The 18,032-nt window shown below is 39.9% G+C and overlaps 1 protein-coding gene across 1 annotated transcript in view; it reads right to left on the reverse strand.

The window, feature by feature from the left end:
- LOC119424214 (signal transducer and activator of transcription 5B) overlaps positions 1 to 18,032 on the reverse strand; it is a gene marked incomplete at its 3' end in the record, with an annotated part of 61,944 nt that overhangs the window by 8,667 nt on the left and 35,245 nt on the right. The window contains 7 exon segments of the mRNA XM_037691693.1: positions 6,521 to 6,613; positions 6,737 to 6,859; positions 8,455 to 8,542; positions 10,381 to 10,560; positions 13,444 to 13,599; positions 13,698 to 13,849; positions 17,490 to 17,620. Of these exon segments, the coding sequence (XP_037547621.1) occupies positions 6,521 to 6,613; positions 6,737 to 6,859; positions 8,455 to 8,542; positions 10,381 to 10,560; positions 13,444 to 13,599; positions 13,698 to 13,849; positions 17,490 to 17,620 (923 nt within the window).

The following is an 18,032-nucleotide window of genomic DNA, read 5'->3' on the forward strand; positions in this document are numbered from 1 at the left end:
TTAAATGACCCCTGGCCCAGTGCAAACGTCTGAGCTTGTGGAGCTTGCTTAGAAATGGCTTCCTCTTTGCACTGTAGAGTTTCAGCTGGCAACAGCGGATGGCACGGTGGATTGTGTCCAATGACGATGCTTTCTGGAAGTATTCCTGAGCCCATTCTGTTATTTCCTTGACAGTGGCATTCCTGTTTGAGGTGCAGTGATGTTTAAGGGCCCGGATATCACGAGCATCTAGTAGAGTTTTACGGCCTTGACCCTTACGCACAGCGATTGTTCCAGATTCTCTGAATCTTTTGATGATGTTATGCATGGTTGATGATGATAACTTAAAAGTCTTTGCTATTTTCCGCTGGGTAACACCATTCTGGTATTGCTGCACTATCTTTCTGCGCAACAATGGTGGAATTGGTGATCCTCTTACCATCTTGGCTTCTGAGAGACACTGACACTCTGAGAAGCTCTTTTTATATCCAATCATGTTGTCAATTGACCTAATTAGTGTTAATTGGTCTTCCAGCTGTTCGTTATATGCTCAATTTCCTTTTTCCAGCCACTTATTGCTACTTGTCCCAACTTTTTTGGTATTTGTTGACACTGTGAAATTTTGAATCAACATATTTTTCCTTTAAAATGTTAAATTTACTCAGATTAAACTTTTGATCTGTCATCTATGTTATATTACGAATAAAATATTGACATTTGCCATCTCCACATCATTGCATTCAGTTTTTATTCACAATTTGTTTAGTGTCCCAACTTTTTTGGAAGAAGGTGCTCTGGTCAGATGAAACCAAAATCCAACTGTTTGGCCACAATGCAAAACGATATGTTTGGGGTAAAAGCAACACACCCTGAACACACCATCCCCACTGTCAAACATGGTGGTGGCAGCATCATGGTTTGGGCCTGCCTTTCGTAAGCAGGGACAGGGAAGATGGTCAGACTTGATGGGAAGATGGATGGGGCCAAATACAGGACCATTATGGAAGAAAACCTGTTTGAGTCTGCAAGAGACCTGAGACTGGGACGGAGATTTATCTTCCAACAAGACAATGATCCAAAACATAAAGACACATCTACAATGGAATGGTTCAAAAATAAACGTATCCAGGTGTTGGAATGGCCAAGTCAAAGTCCAGACCTGAATCCAATCAAGAATCTGTGGAAAGAACTGAAGACTGCTGTTCACAAACGCTCTCCATTCAACCTCACTGAGCTCCAGCTGTTCTGCAGGAAGAATGGGCAGAACTTCAGTGTCTCCATGTTCAACCCTGATAGAGACATACCCCAAGAGACTTGCAGCTGGAACTGCAGCAAAAGGCGGCGCTACAAAGTATTAACACAAGGGGGCCGAATAATATTGTGTAGTGAACCTGATCTGACCTCAAATCTGATCAGATGGACAGAGACTGTTATTTCATTGATCTGCATCCAGAAATACAGTTCGAACCATCTGGAGACTTTCTTTCTTGAATTAATCAAGCAGAAAAGACAATTCTCTATGATCATTACTGTTTTACAAATGTTTGATAATCAAATTGTGTTAGTTCACTCAATGCTTACAGGTTGAAGAGAACTACTCATTTTTATTTTACATAAACAGTAAGTAATGATTTTTATTCCTCATTCAAAGAAGAAATCAGGTTAATATGCATTTCTTGATTTTTCTGTCTGCAATGAGCAAGTTTTGTAAGTATGTTAAAGTTCAGGCTTCGGTCAACTAAAATGTTTACCGAGAAGAAATGTCATGTTTAATCTTTACAGAAGATACAGCAGAGTTTGACTCCACGAAGTCTGGTTTTCTGCAATAATCTCTCTGTCTGTTGTTAAACAATCTCATTCTCTGACCTTGAATTTGATAACATCTTACATCACAAACCACACCTCTATTCTGGTCCATCCACGAATCAGAAAGCTCTAAATTGACCCGGAAGTCAACTCATTTAAAATGTGGCAACTTCCCGGTTCTTAGAGAGTCTGATGCTGCAGAGCTCTGAGAGTGCTAGAGTGCTGAAGAGTGATGGAGTTAAAGAGCTAGAGTGTAAGAGCTAAAGAGATGAAAGGAGTTCAGAGTTCTTGGATGCAAACGCATTCAAGATGATCCAGAGACGTTTTGGGATTATAACTTCTGTTTGGATAACCTCGTACGACTCTCTAAGGGTTTGGCAGTTCTCACGGAGACGCTGAAAGAGTCAGAAAGGAACCCTACGCCGACGCTGATTTTATCATCAACCAGGTAGAAGGTTCTATTTTCGACCAAGTGTACCGTGGGCAAGCTGAGATCTGAAGGAGCGTGCACGTTTCTGGTCAAACAGATTAATTCCCTCACACATCTCTCTGTAAGATAAATCTCCATTTCCATCTTAAACTCTCCTTTCTCCTAAGATCATAACAGATATCTTAGAAATATCTGAAGCAAAGTCCTCGATCACCGCCGTGTGATTGATGTCCATTATCTGTGAAACTTGTCTGTTATTATTTTCATATTTTGCCAAATTAATGTAAATGTTTGATGTTAAACTTTGATTCTGAAAATAAATGACCGCATTCATTTGATGGGTCAAAGATAATAACGTCTCTCGTTCGCATTTCTGTTAAATTCAATGCACGGTATTTACACAGTCAGAAAAATGAAGAACTCGTGAAAAATTGTATGAATATATCCATATATGTCATACTACAATTGCACGCCCCACTTTTCAGTTTATTTGTTAAAAAAGTTTGACTCATCCAATAAATTTCATTCCACTTCACGATTGTGTCCCACTTGTTGTTGATTCTTCAAAAAAATTAAAATTTTATATCTTTATGTTTGAAGCCTGAAATGTGGCAAAAGGTTGAAAAGTTCAAGGGGGCCGAATACTTTCGCAAGGCACTGATTATATATATATACATATACACACGCACGCACGCACGCACACACACACACTAAAATAAACTGCTACTTACTACTTGTTTACTATTCCTACTTTGAGGATTTTCACTTATCGCGGGGCTTCAGGGTACGGATCCCCAGCGATAAACGAGAGACTATTGTATTGCAGTTTGTTGAGAGTTTTTCATGGTGTACCGTACAAAATGCTATTGCAATAGTTGATTCTGGATGTGACAAAGGCTTGGATTAGGACTTCAAAATCAGCAGTGGAGAAAGTGAGTGATGGGCAGAGTCGTGCTATTTTTTTGAGATGGAAGAATGCCGTCTGAATTATCTGTTTGTTGTGTGATTTGAATGAAAGAGTGGAGTCGAGAAGAATATCAACATTACAAATGAGCAGGAATGAAGTGAGAGTGATGTTGTCAAAGTTGAGGCAGAAGTTTTGGGTGGACTTGGTAACACTGTTTGGACCAATGACGAGTATGTCAGTTTTGTCAGTATTTAATATGAGAAAATTGTGCTTCATCCAGATTTTGATGTCACTTAAGCAATGGGTGAGGGTGGAGTGGATATTGGGGTTTATGGATGTAGTAGAAATGTAAATCTGTATGTCATCAGCGTAGCAGTGGAAATGGAGGCCATGACGATGGATGATATTACCAAGGGGGAGGATGTAGAGGATGAAGAGGAGAGGACAAAGCACTGAACCTTGGGGAACACCCTGGGATAGAGGGGTTATGGAGGAGGAGCAGCAGTTGATATGAATAAACTGTTGCCAGTATGTGATGTAGGACTGAAACCAGGACAGAGTGGAGTCAGTGATGTTCAGGTTGGACTTGAGACAGGAGGATGGACTGACTGCAGTGAGGTCCAGGAGGATGAGGACACTGAGCTGGCCAGAATCAGAGGAAAAGAAGAGATTGTTGGTAACTTTGAGAAGAGCTGTTTCGGTGCTGTGTTTTGGACGAAAACTGGACTGGAATGGTTCCAACAAGCTATTGGATTTGAGGTGGATCTGAAGTTGTTCAGCTATGGCTTGCTCTAAAATTTTCTACAGAAAGGGAAGATTGGATATAGGCCCTAAGTTTATGAAGTTATCAGGGTCAAGCCCAGGTTTTTTTTTTTTAATTATTGGTGTGATAGCTGCCAACTCAAGAGACTGTGTAATAGATCCAGAAGTAAGGGAGGAGTTGGATTCTTGTGATCAGAAAAGAGACAATGGGGAGACAGCTTTAGATGAGAGGAGAGGGAATGGGATCCAAGGAGCAGGCAGTAGTATTAATACCAGACAAAAGTTTAGTCAGTTGAGCAGAGGAGATTGAAGTGTGATGACATCCATGATGTCAGGAGTAACACCAGTGTCTCCCTCCAAAACTTGGCATGCTTGTTCCTCTCATCCCTCTCACCATATGGAGAGACTGTTCATCCGTGGTCATAAAGAAACAAGATTCATCGCTGAACATAAAATAATACGTCACTTGTCAACAATGTTAGGATGACAGGAACAAGGGTCTGAGAGATTTAGTGTAAACTATGACAATCCTCACTTGGGGTGGTTAACTTGAATCTTCACAACATGTGAAGGGCTCATCTACCCACTGGTTCAAACATTAGACACCGACATCTGTTGTTGGTCAACTGTACACCAAGAAACCTTTGGCCTCATTCAAACCCACAATGTGACCCCTACCAAACTCCATCAAGTGCTTGTAATGCTGTCTAATGTGTCCAACATCTGTCTGCAGAGGTCTGACAATCACCGTTTCGACTGACTGTTGGATGCTCCAGCAACTACCTGAAAACACCATCACGTCACGTGTGATACCACCACTCTGTTGCTTGGTCTAGATGCTCTAGCTATTTGTAAACCAAAACTTTTGTATTACCAACACTGTTTTGCACGTGGATAGGGCTGAAACGATTCCTCGAATCATTACAAAAAATCCTCGAGGCAAATTTATCTTCCTGGAAGCTTCGTTAAACTGTTCAGAGCACTGTGGTCTAGCTGGAGGGTTTTCGTGTTGCACAACGCTAGCACTTCTGCTAACATGCATGTGCTAAGTTTGTAGCTATGGAGGAAACATCCGAAGAGCTCAGAAAACAACAAGAACTGTCAAAAGTCTGGGAACATTTTAGGCTCAACAGAAACGACGACACAGCCCAATGCTTCCAGTGCAAACAGAACTGGAGTATCCACAACAGCACGTCGTCCATGTTGCAGCGTCTGAGGAGAAAACAGCCGCTGTAGCATCAAACTCGTCCTCAGCTGCAACAGGGATCATGTTCTCTGTGCAAAATACATTAAACTACATGTGTGATCATCTGTCATGCTATAGATGTAAAATGAGGCATATTTTACTAACATTAAATCTACTGACTAATCATAGTGGCTTCCTGGCAGAGTCTGTACGCTGTGTGAGAAAAACAAACTGTGCACGACTTGATGCAACTTTGTTAAAGATGAAAGCAGCAACAGACTGAAACATTTATTTATTGATGAACTTCCATCCTGACTTTAATACTTAGTGAATATTTCAAGTGTAAATGTTTTTACATGAGTTAGTAGTTTTTTCTTCTTGTCGCTGTTTATGACTGAAAACTGTGATTAATCTGCATTTATTACTTCTGTTATATTTGTTTATAGCTCAGCAATCAAACTAAATAATAAAACAGTCTGCAGAACTCCATGTACAAACTCAAACTGTACATTACTCAGTTTATAACATAAAGATAACATTCAGGTTTACAATCCATAAACATTATTTACAGCATTTAGATTTTTATGTGATGGTTAAAAATAATTCAGTGACAGAGGGTTTTAATTAAATCATCCTCAAACCTCACACATAAATAAAAGCTTAAAATGCATAAATCAAATACAAGTGACACTAATGTTACTTTGATCGCAGCAGGTCATCAGAAAGTGTAGATTACTTGACAATATTACATAATTTTATAATATCCAGTGAAGTACACTTGAAAATGTATTAAGGCATTACAAACAAATAATTTTCTTCTTCTTCTGCTCAGTAAATGTCAGTCATATGTTGGACAGCTTCGTCCAAAGAGCTCCAGGATGTTGGTTGAGCAGCAGCTGAGTTTTAAATGTGATCATCACAGACGTGCAGCTGCTGTCCTGGTGGAAGATGAAGGATCCAGAAGATCATCTCCACCTTCAATACAAATCATGTCCTTCCTTCCAGATCCTACTTTGTCAATTCCATTCAGTTTTCCAATCCATAAAAATTATTTCACAGAATTTAAATTTTTATGTGATGTTTAAAAATAATTCAACTTAAGCAATAAAATATTTTAAAAAGAGGAATTAAACAGGTTGTTTATTTTTCATGTATTTGTATTACTCATAAAATGAGTACGGTAGTTACTGCAGAACCTGACAAATTTTGTTTTCGATTACCCGATTAATGGCCAGAATAATCTATAGATTACTGGATTACTAAAATATTTGTTTACAACAGCCCGACATGTGGATCAAATCACGTTTAAATTTGATGATTCGTTCTCGGTCAGATAGTATTCTACGGTTTGTAAAAAGTATTTTATTGGACAGCCTTAATTCAGCTGTAAAATACTGTTGCTGTATGAGGAGATTGTAAAATTCAGACCTTTATAAACAAATTGTCTTACCGGCTCAGCAAAGGCATTGTCCCACAACACTGTTGCTGTGGCGTTGTTGTCCTGACTGCCATGAACAATCACGACTACAGGTAAAGATAGTGTCTGCAGGTCACAGGCAAAACGAGAATAGTATTAGATGCCAAACCGAAATCGTTCAAATCCATTCCACTATCAACACCATTTAAAGCAACAATGCTACAAAAAACAACATCTCGTCTGTATAACCTTGACATGGAAGACCAGCTCGTTTCCACCAACACTGAACTGTGACTCAAACAGAATTGTGAACTTTTCCTCCGTCACCGACTCCGCACCTCGACGATCGGAGCGCTTGATTCGCTTCAGTGACTGTAAACAAATAAACAGAAGTGAAATCTTCTTCTTTCAGCTTTTCTCTCTTCAGGGTCGCCACAGTGAGTCATCCTCCTCCACCTCTGTCCTCTGCATCCTCTGTCCTCATTCCAACTACCTCCATGTCCTCTCTAACTGCATCCATAGATCTCCTCTTAGAAATGCAGCTGCCAGGAAAAATACAAACATCCTTCTACCAATATACCCACTGTCCCTCCTCTGGACATGTCCAAACCACTGTCCCTCCTCTGGACGTGTCCAAACCACTGTCCCTCCTCTGGACATGTCCAAACCACTGTCCCTCCTCTGGACATGTCCAAACCACTGTCCCTCCTCTGGACATGTCCAAACCATCTCAGTGTGTCCTCTCTAACTTTATCTCCCAGTTGTTCAACCTGTGCTGTACCTCTGATGATCTCATTCCTAATCTTCTCCATCCTTGTCACTCCTAAGGAGAACCTCAACATCTTGATTTCTGACACTTCCAGTTCTGTCTGTCTTTTTGTCCACGTCTCTGTCTCCAGACCATACAACATAGCTGGTCTCACCACTGTCCTGTAAACTTTTCCTGAATCACTCCTGAAACTTTTCTCCATCCACTCCATCCTGCCTGGACTCTCTTTTTCACTTATTTCTAACACTCCCTATTTTCCTGGACAGTGGACCCCAAGTCCTTGAAGTCCTGCACCTTTGTGACCTCTGCTCCTTGTAGCCTCACTGTTCCACCTCCTCCCTCTCATTCACACATGGACTCTGTCTTACTACGGCTGACTTTCATTCCTCTTCTTTCAAGTGCATACCTCCACCTCTCCAAGTTCTCTTCCACCTGTTCCCTGTTCTCACCACAGATCACAATGTCATCTGTAAACATCATAGTCCATGGGGATTCTTGCCTGACCTCATCTGTTAGTCAGTCCATCACCAGAGTAAACAAGAAGGGGCTCAGAGCCGACCCTTGATGCACTCCCACCTCCACCTTGAAGCTATCGGTCACTCCTACAGCACATCTCACCACTGTCCTGCTGTCCTCATACATGTCCTGTACCAGTCTAACATACTTCTCTGCCACTCCAGATTTCCTCATGTAACACCACACCTCCTCTCTTGGCACTCTGTCAGATGCTTTTTCTAAATCCACAAAGACACAATGGAGTTCTTTCTGACCCTCACTGTACTTCTCCATCAGCATCCTCAAAGCAAAGACGGCATCTGTGGTACTTTTAGAAGTGAAATATACAACTACATTACAGTAAACAAAGTTTTACATAAATAAATATGTTACGCAACCTTAGAAATAAGTCACACTAAAGCAATAAAAAAATAAGTTTTTAAAAGTGAAACAAATAAATTATTGCAATTTTCCTTTCTTTGGTAAAAACTTTAAAATTAAATAAGGTGATAAGTTTTTAGAAAGAAAAGCTGAAATGTTGACCATTCACATAGACTTGCATACATTTAACTTTCACAAAAACGTAAGAACACATACACTCTAAATTTTAATCTAATGAGACATTACAGCTAAGAAGCTGAAATGTTAGTAGGTCTTACAAGCATGGAGCAATATTTACAATCTTCAAATATAATCAGTTTACCATGTTTCTAAAATGTGCACTGAGGGTACCAGTGGCTTGATGATACTCCATAACACAGTTGTTGTTTAGGATTTCCCCACTGCTTTCACTGTTGAGACAGAAAGATAACAAAACATTATTTATACAGCACCAATCCAAAGCAAGCGGTACGCCAAGCCCCCTGTCGCCAAGGGATTTGAAGAATGAATGTTTATAGTTTTCAAGGTGAGTGAAAATGCCAGTAAACCTAAATGTTTTTGGTGCAAGATTCATTCATTCAACCTTTATTTAGACAGATAAGTCACATTGAGCCTCAAAGACTCATTTACAAGTGAGACCTGTTTGCACAGACAATAAAAGTGATAAACTGGACACACGTAGGAATTGGAGGCAAAATTCCTATCAGACTTTTTCTTCTTGCCCGAGAAGAAAAACTCTTGATATTAAAAAACACCTCACACAAACAAGCACATAGTGACGTAAACATTCTGCAGAGGGAGACAACAAGAGCAGTGAGTGATGTCCATGGACGCTCTCGAGGGCACTGTAAGAGTTATGATAAGGATGGGATAATCAGTCAATGTCCTCCGGTGAGATCCATAAACATTCTCGAGGATGGCCAAGAATAACATCTATGAGAATCCAAGAGTCCTGAAATGATGACACAAAGTTTATTCAGCTGGTTTCATCTGGTTATCAGTTGGAAATTCCTCGGGGAGGGGGTGGTGAGCGTCAGATCACGTTCTCCAGGCAAATTCAGATAAACACACAGTTGTTTTGGGGACAGGCAGAACTTAATGACATCTACCTAGAGTCTGTGTTGGTCCACTCGGTTCAGAAATGTCCAAACTACATGACCACACCGATGGAACGTGACTGAGTAAAATCCTCGAGATCTGATCCATTCTGCCCAAAGCATTTGAGTCTGGGTACTCGAGGCACAAACCAAAATATATATTGTATATAATATACCAAAGATATTCAAATGGGTAGGAGTTACACTGTGTAGAAGAATTAGAAGTTGTTTTTGTTGTTATTTTTTTGCTTTGCTTGTCCAAGGCAGCGCATAGTGACAGGTCCTGGCGAGCGAAGGGAGCAATTTTATCCACCACAAGGCACAATGGGTGGAGCCAGGGGGTGGCCAGTGGTGGCCATGGCCACCATAGATAAATCTTCATCACCTCAGTCATTTGAGGAAACTACACTTTTAGGCAATATAAAAGCTAAAAAGCATAGTTTCCTCAAACTGCCACTGATGGTGGCCATCTTGGATTTGGACATGGGCACCCAATTTTGGCACATTTTTATGGCTAGATGTAGCCACACGCCAAAATAGAAGTCAGCATGTTGTCTATTTCTTACGTTATCCAACTCATAAGGCTTACATATACAGGTGCATCTAAAAAAATAGAATATTGTGAAAAAGTTTTATTCAATACAGATGGACACTGAATAAATTTTTTTATTATTTGCAAGCCATAATCATCAAAATTACAAGAAATAAAGTCTTGAAATATTTCACTCTGTGTAATAAATCAGTGTAATCAATGAGTTTCACTTTCTGAAATGACAGACAAAAATATTGAAATTTTTTTTTTTTTACTTCTTTTGGGACCAAAACAGAACTAAAGTTTAAAGTTTGTAAAAATATGAACCCAGCTGATGAACGTGTTCAAAAGATGGCAGAATGCTGCATGCATGATAACGAGACAAGAAGCTAAACGTTCTGGTAAAAATCCCTGCGCTGAAAATCTCCTCCCCCTCTTCAGTAAACATGCCAGCAGTATTATAATCTGTAAGAGCAGTAAAAAGTGTATTCACATAAAATATGGGCTAAACTGTTTGTTACAATGTGTCACTGTGATCCAGTTAAAGGTGGTGAATCACACAAAATAAATCATCAAAAAGTGTCTGATACAGCTTTTCATTAGCTTGTGCTGCGCTCACCTGTGTGTACTTTCATTCTTCAGCAAAGCTTTGGCCTGCTGCTCGCTAACAATGACTGCCTTGACCTGCGGTGGGTTCATGTGGACGTTGAGTTTCCCGCCCACCAGAAGACGGACTGTGGCCGCAAACTTGGTCTGGGTCTTCAACACCTGGGGGGGCTGCTTTTCAATTATGAAGGTGCTGAAAAAGAAGGAGAAAGCCGAAACATATTAGGTAACAGTCAGCCTAATTGATCTTAGTGTGCTTGGAAAAAGAAGACTATAATCTCATAGACATGCTTTGAATGCACACACAAAGAAAAGAAGAAAAAAGTCAGGCACCTCCCAGTGGAGGCAGCAAAGCAACAAATACAAAGTGAAACTAGTCTAGATTATGAGTAAGTACTCACTCATCCAGGTCAATAAATCACAAAAAAGTTCAATCATGTCATCTGGACATCCTGATGCATGCTCAATAATCCAGGTAGAAAAATCTAAAAAAAGTTAAATCTGGTCCTCTGGACATTCAAAAAAACAAAACAAAGCAAATCAACAACAAAATGTAGAAACGTTTCGTCTCTCATCCGAGAGACTTCCTCAGTCTGAGGAGCTGTATTCAGCTCAGTCTCTTAAATAGCACCTTCTCAGGGTGGATCAACCAGTTTTGCTGCTGACAACCAAAACCAGCTGATCACATGCTCAAGAAGGACCATCAGCATAACAATGGATCATTAGCACACTGATGGCTGTTTACTGTTCACAGAGGGCTGAGTGATACTAGCAATCACAGCATTGTAAGAGGGGGACAGTTGAACCTGGAGGCCTCCACCCCTGTTTAACGATGGACGATTTCTTTTCACAAAGATGGCCTCCTTTACTCCTCTCTCAAACCATCGTTCCTCTCTGTCCAGGATGTGAACATCTTCATCCCTGAAAGAGTGACCGCTGGCCTGGAGATGAGTGTAGACCGCAGAGTCCTGGCCTGATGATGTTGATCTTCTGTGCTGGTCCATCCTTTTGGCCAGTGGCTGTTTTGCTTCCCCGATGTAAGACTGATCACCCTCCTGACACTGAACAGCATACACAACATTACTCTGTTTGTGCCGGGGGACTGGATCTTTGGGATGAACCAGTCTTTGCCGTAATGTATTTTGGGGTTTAAAAGCCACTGGGACGTTATGTTTAGAAAATAAACGTCTCAGTTTCTCTGATACTCCCTCAACATATGGAATGACCACTGGTCTGGGTCTGGGTTCCTCCTTTTCACCTGATGGCTGACTGGAGTCCTGTTTGGGTTTCTTCTCTGCTTTCAGGAAGGCCCAGTTAGGATATCCACATTGCTCTAGAGCCTGTCTTGTGTGGGATTTCTCCTTCTGCCTGGCTCCTGAGCTAGTGGGGACGCTGTCTGCTCTGTGGTACAGAGTCCTGATGACTCCTAACTTGTGCTCCAAATGAGGAGCTGAATACAGCTCCTCAGACTGAGGAAGTCTCTCGGATGAGAGACGAAACGTTTCTACATTTTGTTGTTGATTTGCTTTGTTTTGTTTTTTTGAATGTCCAGAGGACCAGATTTAACTTTTTTAGATGTCATCTGGACAGTTTCTGTTTTGGAAGAAAACGTTTAGAAACTGTCCAGATGACATGATTGAACTTTTTTGTGGTAGTCCAGATTATCCTGATTCATGCTCAGTAATCCAGGTAGAAAACTCCAACAAAGTTCAGTCAGGTTCTCTGGACGGTTTCATTTTGTTGAAACATTTTGTCTTTCATCCAAAAGACTTCATCAGTCAGAGTTTGTTGGCTTTTTCTACCTGGATTATTAAGCATGAATTAGGATGTTTTAAACCACTTTGGCCATGGCTGCTTCAAACGAGTCGGCGGGGGAGAGGGTGGACTCCAGAAACCATTGGAGCACCATCAAACTGGTTGGCCCACTATGTAAATGGACTGTACTAATACAGAACCTTTCCATCTTATTTCAAGATACTCAAAGCTCTTTACAACAATCTGTAACTCATTCACCCATTCATACAGCTCTATACTAGATCTCTACAAAGCTAAGTGAACAAATCATTCTAAAGAGACTTATCAGAACTTTATCACATTCATACACTGATGGGACACACATCAGAGGCTATGAGGGGTTCAGTGTCTTGCCCAGGGACACTTCAGCATGTGACTGCTGGTGGATTCGAACCCCCAACTCTTGTATTGGCGGACGACTGCTCTAACCACTCAGCCACAGCCGCCCACATATGTGAAGGTGCCATTTATAAGACTGAGTTTGTTGTGGCTCCTCGGACTGATGAAGTCCTTTGGATGAAAGAAGAAATGTTTCCAAAAATAAAACATCCAGAGGACTTGTCTAGATTAGTTTTTGACCACATTTATGTTATGAATATGATGTGACACACACTGCACAGAACTGAGCGATCAAAGGAAGCGGCTGTAGACTTCAAGAGATGGTTCAGATCATCTGCAGTGCAGCTTGGCCAATCTGTTTGTGCTAACTTCTGCTTTTAGCTATGGTTTAGCTGATTTTAGCAGTAAGCTTCTAACTTGCTTGTTTAATTCTCAAAGGAATTGCAGCCAAGTCAGTGAGCACTCAGCATTCACACTGATCTTTATGGTAATTCTTTGTTTGTTTCAATGTGAATGTTTGGTTTCCATTGGGGGATTTTTTTATTTAAATGTACAAAATCTGGTGTCAGAGAAATAAATATTACACATTTTACTTTTAGTCTAACTGGCAAACTTTGTTCTGACTTCTAAAAAGGTGTCTTGAAAAAAAGTTAATATTCCTGTTTTATTGTTTGTTTTTTCAAAAGAAAAACAGTTTTTTTTAAAGAAGACATAAACAGAGTTTGGCTTTTCATGAAAAACAGTTATTCATGTTGGCTTAGAATAAAAGTCAGTTTGACATGTATTTGTGTGTATTTTGCTGAAAACGGAGACAGTTGGATGGCTTCAGTAGTCGTCTATATTATTGTATTTTTTATGCATTTCCAGCATTCTAGATCTTAGTGACAAAGTAAAAAGTAAAAAAAGACAACCAGGGATCAGGTAGGTTAAATGATTTTTCCACCTGGTGACCAGAGCGGAGATGATGTCAGTAATATCAGCATTGAGTTTGTTCAGCAGTTCTTCCATCGGGCCCGGCAGGGGAAGCTGCTGGGTCAGGTGCTCACAGCGCCGTATTTGCTGCCGGTTCTGCCAAATCAGGTCAGCCAGTTTCTCACACCTGAGGACAAATTAATAAAAAAAGAGATAAAAAACCCTAACTGAATAGGTAAAAAATAATAATAATTTAAAAGATGAAAGAATGTATGCAGAAAATACCAGGACTGGAGGACATCCAGCCCCCCCTCATGTGGACCTCCAATGCCAGCCAGCTGTTGTCTCCTTTTCCACTGAATGAGCTCCTCATCCAGTATGAGAGTCTGCTGTTTCCTCAGCAGACCCAAAGTCTTTTGGTGCTGTTCTGACAGGTCCTGCAAGCAGCCGCAACACAAGACCGATATCTGTGAGCCAAACTCACGCCAACAACAAGCAGCAACAAAACAAAGAGTCAAGCTGAAACGGGTAAGATGAGACACTGTGCTTGGGAACATCCTACATATTGGATGGAAGTTACCCACCATGTGTAGATGCTGCAGACATGTTGCAGTATACAGCGGTGGAAACCAACTAGTCATTCACACTATCCCCACAAGCACTACAGCATTGTCAAAACTGTGGATTCATAAAAAAGTAAGCTAGCTTTTAGTTCAGTAATCAATTGAAGGATGACTTGTGGTTTTCGTGACCACTCGGTCAAACGACTGAACAACAAATCAATTTATTTCTGAGGGAAGATCAATGACGACGCAGAGCTGAGGCTGTTTTCAAAGGAAATTAAGTAAATTTTACAAATGAGCGACGAGGAGAAAACGGCTCGACCCAAGTCCTCCACAGGTGGGAGCTCTTGATGCTTCACAAAGATAAAAAATCCGTAACAAGCAAGCTTTGCAAAAGTGATGGCACGACACGGGAGAACAGTGGTGATGAAACGTAAACACGTCGGAGTCGTTAATCTAACTTCACCGCGGTGTGGATGAAGGAGCTCAGCAGCAGTGAGTCTCTACAATATCCTGCATTTGTTCTGTTTCCAAGAGAGAAAACGTAACGTCAGACTCTCAGCAGCTGAAGCTGCTGCTCGTTTGTCTGATTCATGACGGTGATACAGAACGTGTGTTTTTATTTAATTTAACTGGTACAAGCAGTGTTTAAATGTGATTTATAAATAAATCTAACACAAAGATAATAATTTAATGATTAAGCTTCAACTTTTAATTTGCTGCCAAAGTCTGAAGACACTGCAGGTATGGCAGGATGAATTGCATTTAAACAGGAATTAAAGTAATTTATTACATCTACTCAAATGTGTGTAATTAAGTATTGTGTGTGTGTGTGTGTGTGTGTGTATGTGTTTAATTGCTCTTTTAGCTACTTTTGCCTGAACCTAACGCTGTAAGTGAAACAAGGCATTTCTTGAGTTGCTGTAAATTATGCTATAATACATATTTACTGTCTCATTCCAGAAAACAACAACAAACAACAACATCCTTCATGATGGACAGACATCATGGACACCACAGCAGCAGCTGTCTTCACTGAAACATCCTGAACATGATCGTCACTGACATGAGGCCTCTGTCCATGGTTGAAGACGAAGGCTTCACTACAATAATCCACACCTTTAATCCAGGTTAATCCAGATTACACTCTTCCCTCAAGGACACATTTTACAAAGTAGCTGCATATTGTGCAGGTATAAAGCATACATTTGTATATATTTTGGTGTACATTTATTTTTTTATTGAAGCTATTTGACAAACTTTTAATTTTTTTTTTATTATTCAATATTTTACTAACAGAATAGTCGTACAGTAGATGACCTGTGATGACCTACTGAATAACAGTAGCAACCTGTTATTTATTTTATTTTTTTTGCAATTTGCTATGTCAGTCAAATGTTCAATTTTGGAATAAAGAGGTGGAAATTAAAACGTTTTTTTTTTTTTTGTGGATTCATCAATTAATCAAAAATTATTATTATTTTTTTTAAATCGCCAGATTAATCCATTATTAAAATAATAGTTAGTTGCAGCCCTAGTAGGAGAGATCATATCTCTCCAGTTTTAGCTTCTCTCCATTGGCTCCCTGTCAAATCCAGAATAGAATTCAAAATCTTACTTCTAACCTACAAAGCTCTCAACAACCTAGCTCCATCTTATATTACAGATTTTATTGTTCCATATTTTTCTAACAGAGCACTTCACTCTCAGGCTGCAGGTTTACTTGTGGTTCCTAGAGTTTCCAAAAGCAGAATGGGAGGCAGATCTTTCAGTTCTCAGGCTCCTCTCTTGTGGAACCAACTTCCAATCTCTGTCCGTGAGGCTGACACAATGTCCAGTTTTAAAACTAGACTTAAGACCTTCCTTTTTGATAAATCCTATAGTTAGGGTTGGCTTGGGTTTCCTGAGCTGTCCCTTAGTTCTGCTGCTATAGACTTAGACTGCTGGAGGACAAACTGACCACACTTTTCACTCTGCTACTGTCTTTACTTACTCTGCTCAACCTGTTTTGTATTTGTAATTATTTTTTATATCCTTAACATGTGTTTTTTTGTCTTTCAGGTACACCTGGACCTGGACCTATACCTGGACCTATACCTGGACCTGGACCTGGACCTATATCTGGACCTGGACCTATATCTGGACCTGGACCTATACCTGGACCTATACCTGGACCTGGACCTATACCTGGACCTACCATTCTGTGTTCGTCTGTCTCTCCTTCCTGTCCTCTCAACCAGCCGGTCAAAGCAGATGGTCTCTTGTCCTGAGCTGGTTCTGCTGGAGGTTTCTTCCTGTTAAAGGGAGTTTTTCTTTCCACTGTCTCCACTGTGCTTGCTCAGGATGGGAGACTGCAACGAAGCCAAGATTCATCTTGTCTGCTGGATTCCTTAAATAGAGAACTTTACTAATTGTCTTTTATATGAATGTTCCTGTAAAGTCCCTGAGACAACTTTGTTGTGATTTGGAGCTAAATAAATAAACTGAGTTGAATTCATTCATTCATTTGTACTCATCTGCTCACACAGACTCATGCTCGGGTTGCTGATGTTACACTGTAGTGTTCTGCATTATTAGTGTTTAGAGTACATCTTCGATCTTTTAGTGTAATGTTTGCCGTTCGTTTAGCGTATATCTTGGTGTATGTTTTTTCATTCAACCTTTATTTAAACAGATAAATCACATTGAGCCTTGAAGACTCATTTACAAGTGAGACCTGTTTGGACAGACAATAAAAAGTGGTGAAAAATGATACATACGGTTTGGAGACAAAAAAATTCCTAACAAGCTTTTGACCTCCGTTTGAAGGTCAAAAATGTGATAATGGGAAAAAAAAATATATATATATTATATATTATATTATATATACATATATATATATATATATACATACATATACATATATATATATATATACATACATATACATATACATATATATATATACATACATATACATATATATATATACATACATATACATATATATATATATATATATATATATATATATCTCCTTGTGCACAGTTTCTTTTGACATGATATTTTTGCTATTGTTGGATTGAGACCCTGTGTACATAATTTCGTTCCACCTCATGTACCATGTGGTGAAATGACTATAAACCTACTTGAACTTAAGGGGATAAAATAAAATAAATCATTAAAATTTTATGTATTCCTTTCAGGATGAGAGCTTTAAAAGATTCACTAGTTTATTGTTGACAAAAATCTTAATAGTATTACCAGTACAAGCAGTTTCATAAGGGGATCATCTTTTCCTCCAAGACACAGTTACATAATTACCATAAAGTAATAGTACCTTTAGAGGGTTAAATACCAGGTCTGAACACTTGTAAAGTCGTGTGCTTATAACTGAATCAGTCAAAATACAAATGAATGCAATGTCTGAGCAGGAGTAGAACACATTGTTGGTGTAGATATAGACCCATCTTCTTGACTCGTGATAAGCAGTTGGAAAGCAATAAAGTAAATGATTAGATCTGGGTCATCTTACAAGCCTGAATTTCTGTAGTGTGCTGGCCTCTCTGGTGAGCCAGGCCTCCACTGTGGCTCGTTTGCTCTGCAGGGTGGTCTCACGCTGGGTACGCTCAGCTGGAGGCAGCGAAGACAAGTTGCTGAGCTGGGCTGTCAAAGCAAGCAGCAGAAAACGGGCAGGACGTTACATCGACTCTGTTTAACACACTGCTGGCATGAACGTTTTATTTGCAGCGCTTTCTAGTTGATGGACTCATTTCAAACTAAGCCCCATTCACAAGACTCCTGTTTGGTTTTTGTTTTTTTAAACTAACATTTTCTGCCGTGTTTGTGTTTCTCACCTACATTTAAATGTAGCTTTTACTGAGAAAAACAACTCTTAAACTTCCATTTGTGTCGTCTCCATGAAGAAAAGGTTTGGACCATGTGGAAACAATCACAGCAACCCATTTCACACATGCCCATTAGCATTTTGTGTCTTACAATACAGAAACAACAATGGAGACATTTATACACTTTATTTTCTACAAGTGTTTAGTTTATTCCTGACCCTGGGGGGGGG

The sequence above is a fragment of the Nematolebias whitei genome, chromosome 17 (genome assembly GCF_014905685.2).
Source record: "Nematolebias whitei isolate Nwh7 chromosome 17, NemWhi1, whole genome shotgun sequence".
Classification (NCBI taxonomy): domain Eukaryota; kingdom Metazoa; phylum Chordata; class Actinopteri; order Cyprinodontiformes; family Rivulidae; genus Nematolebias; species Nematolebias whitei.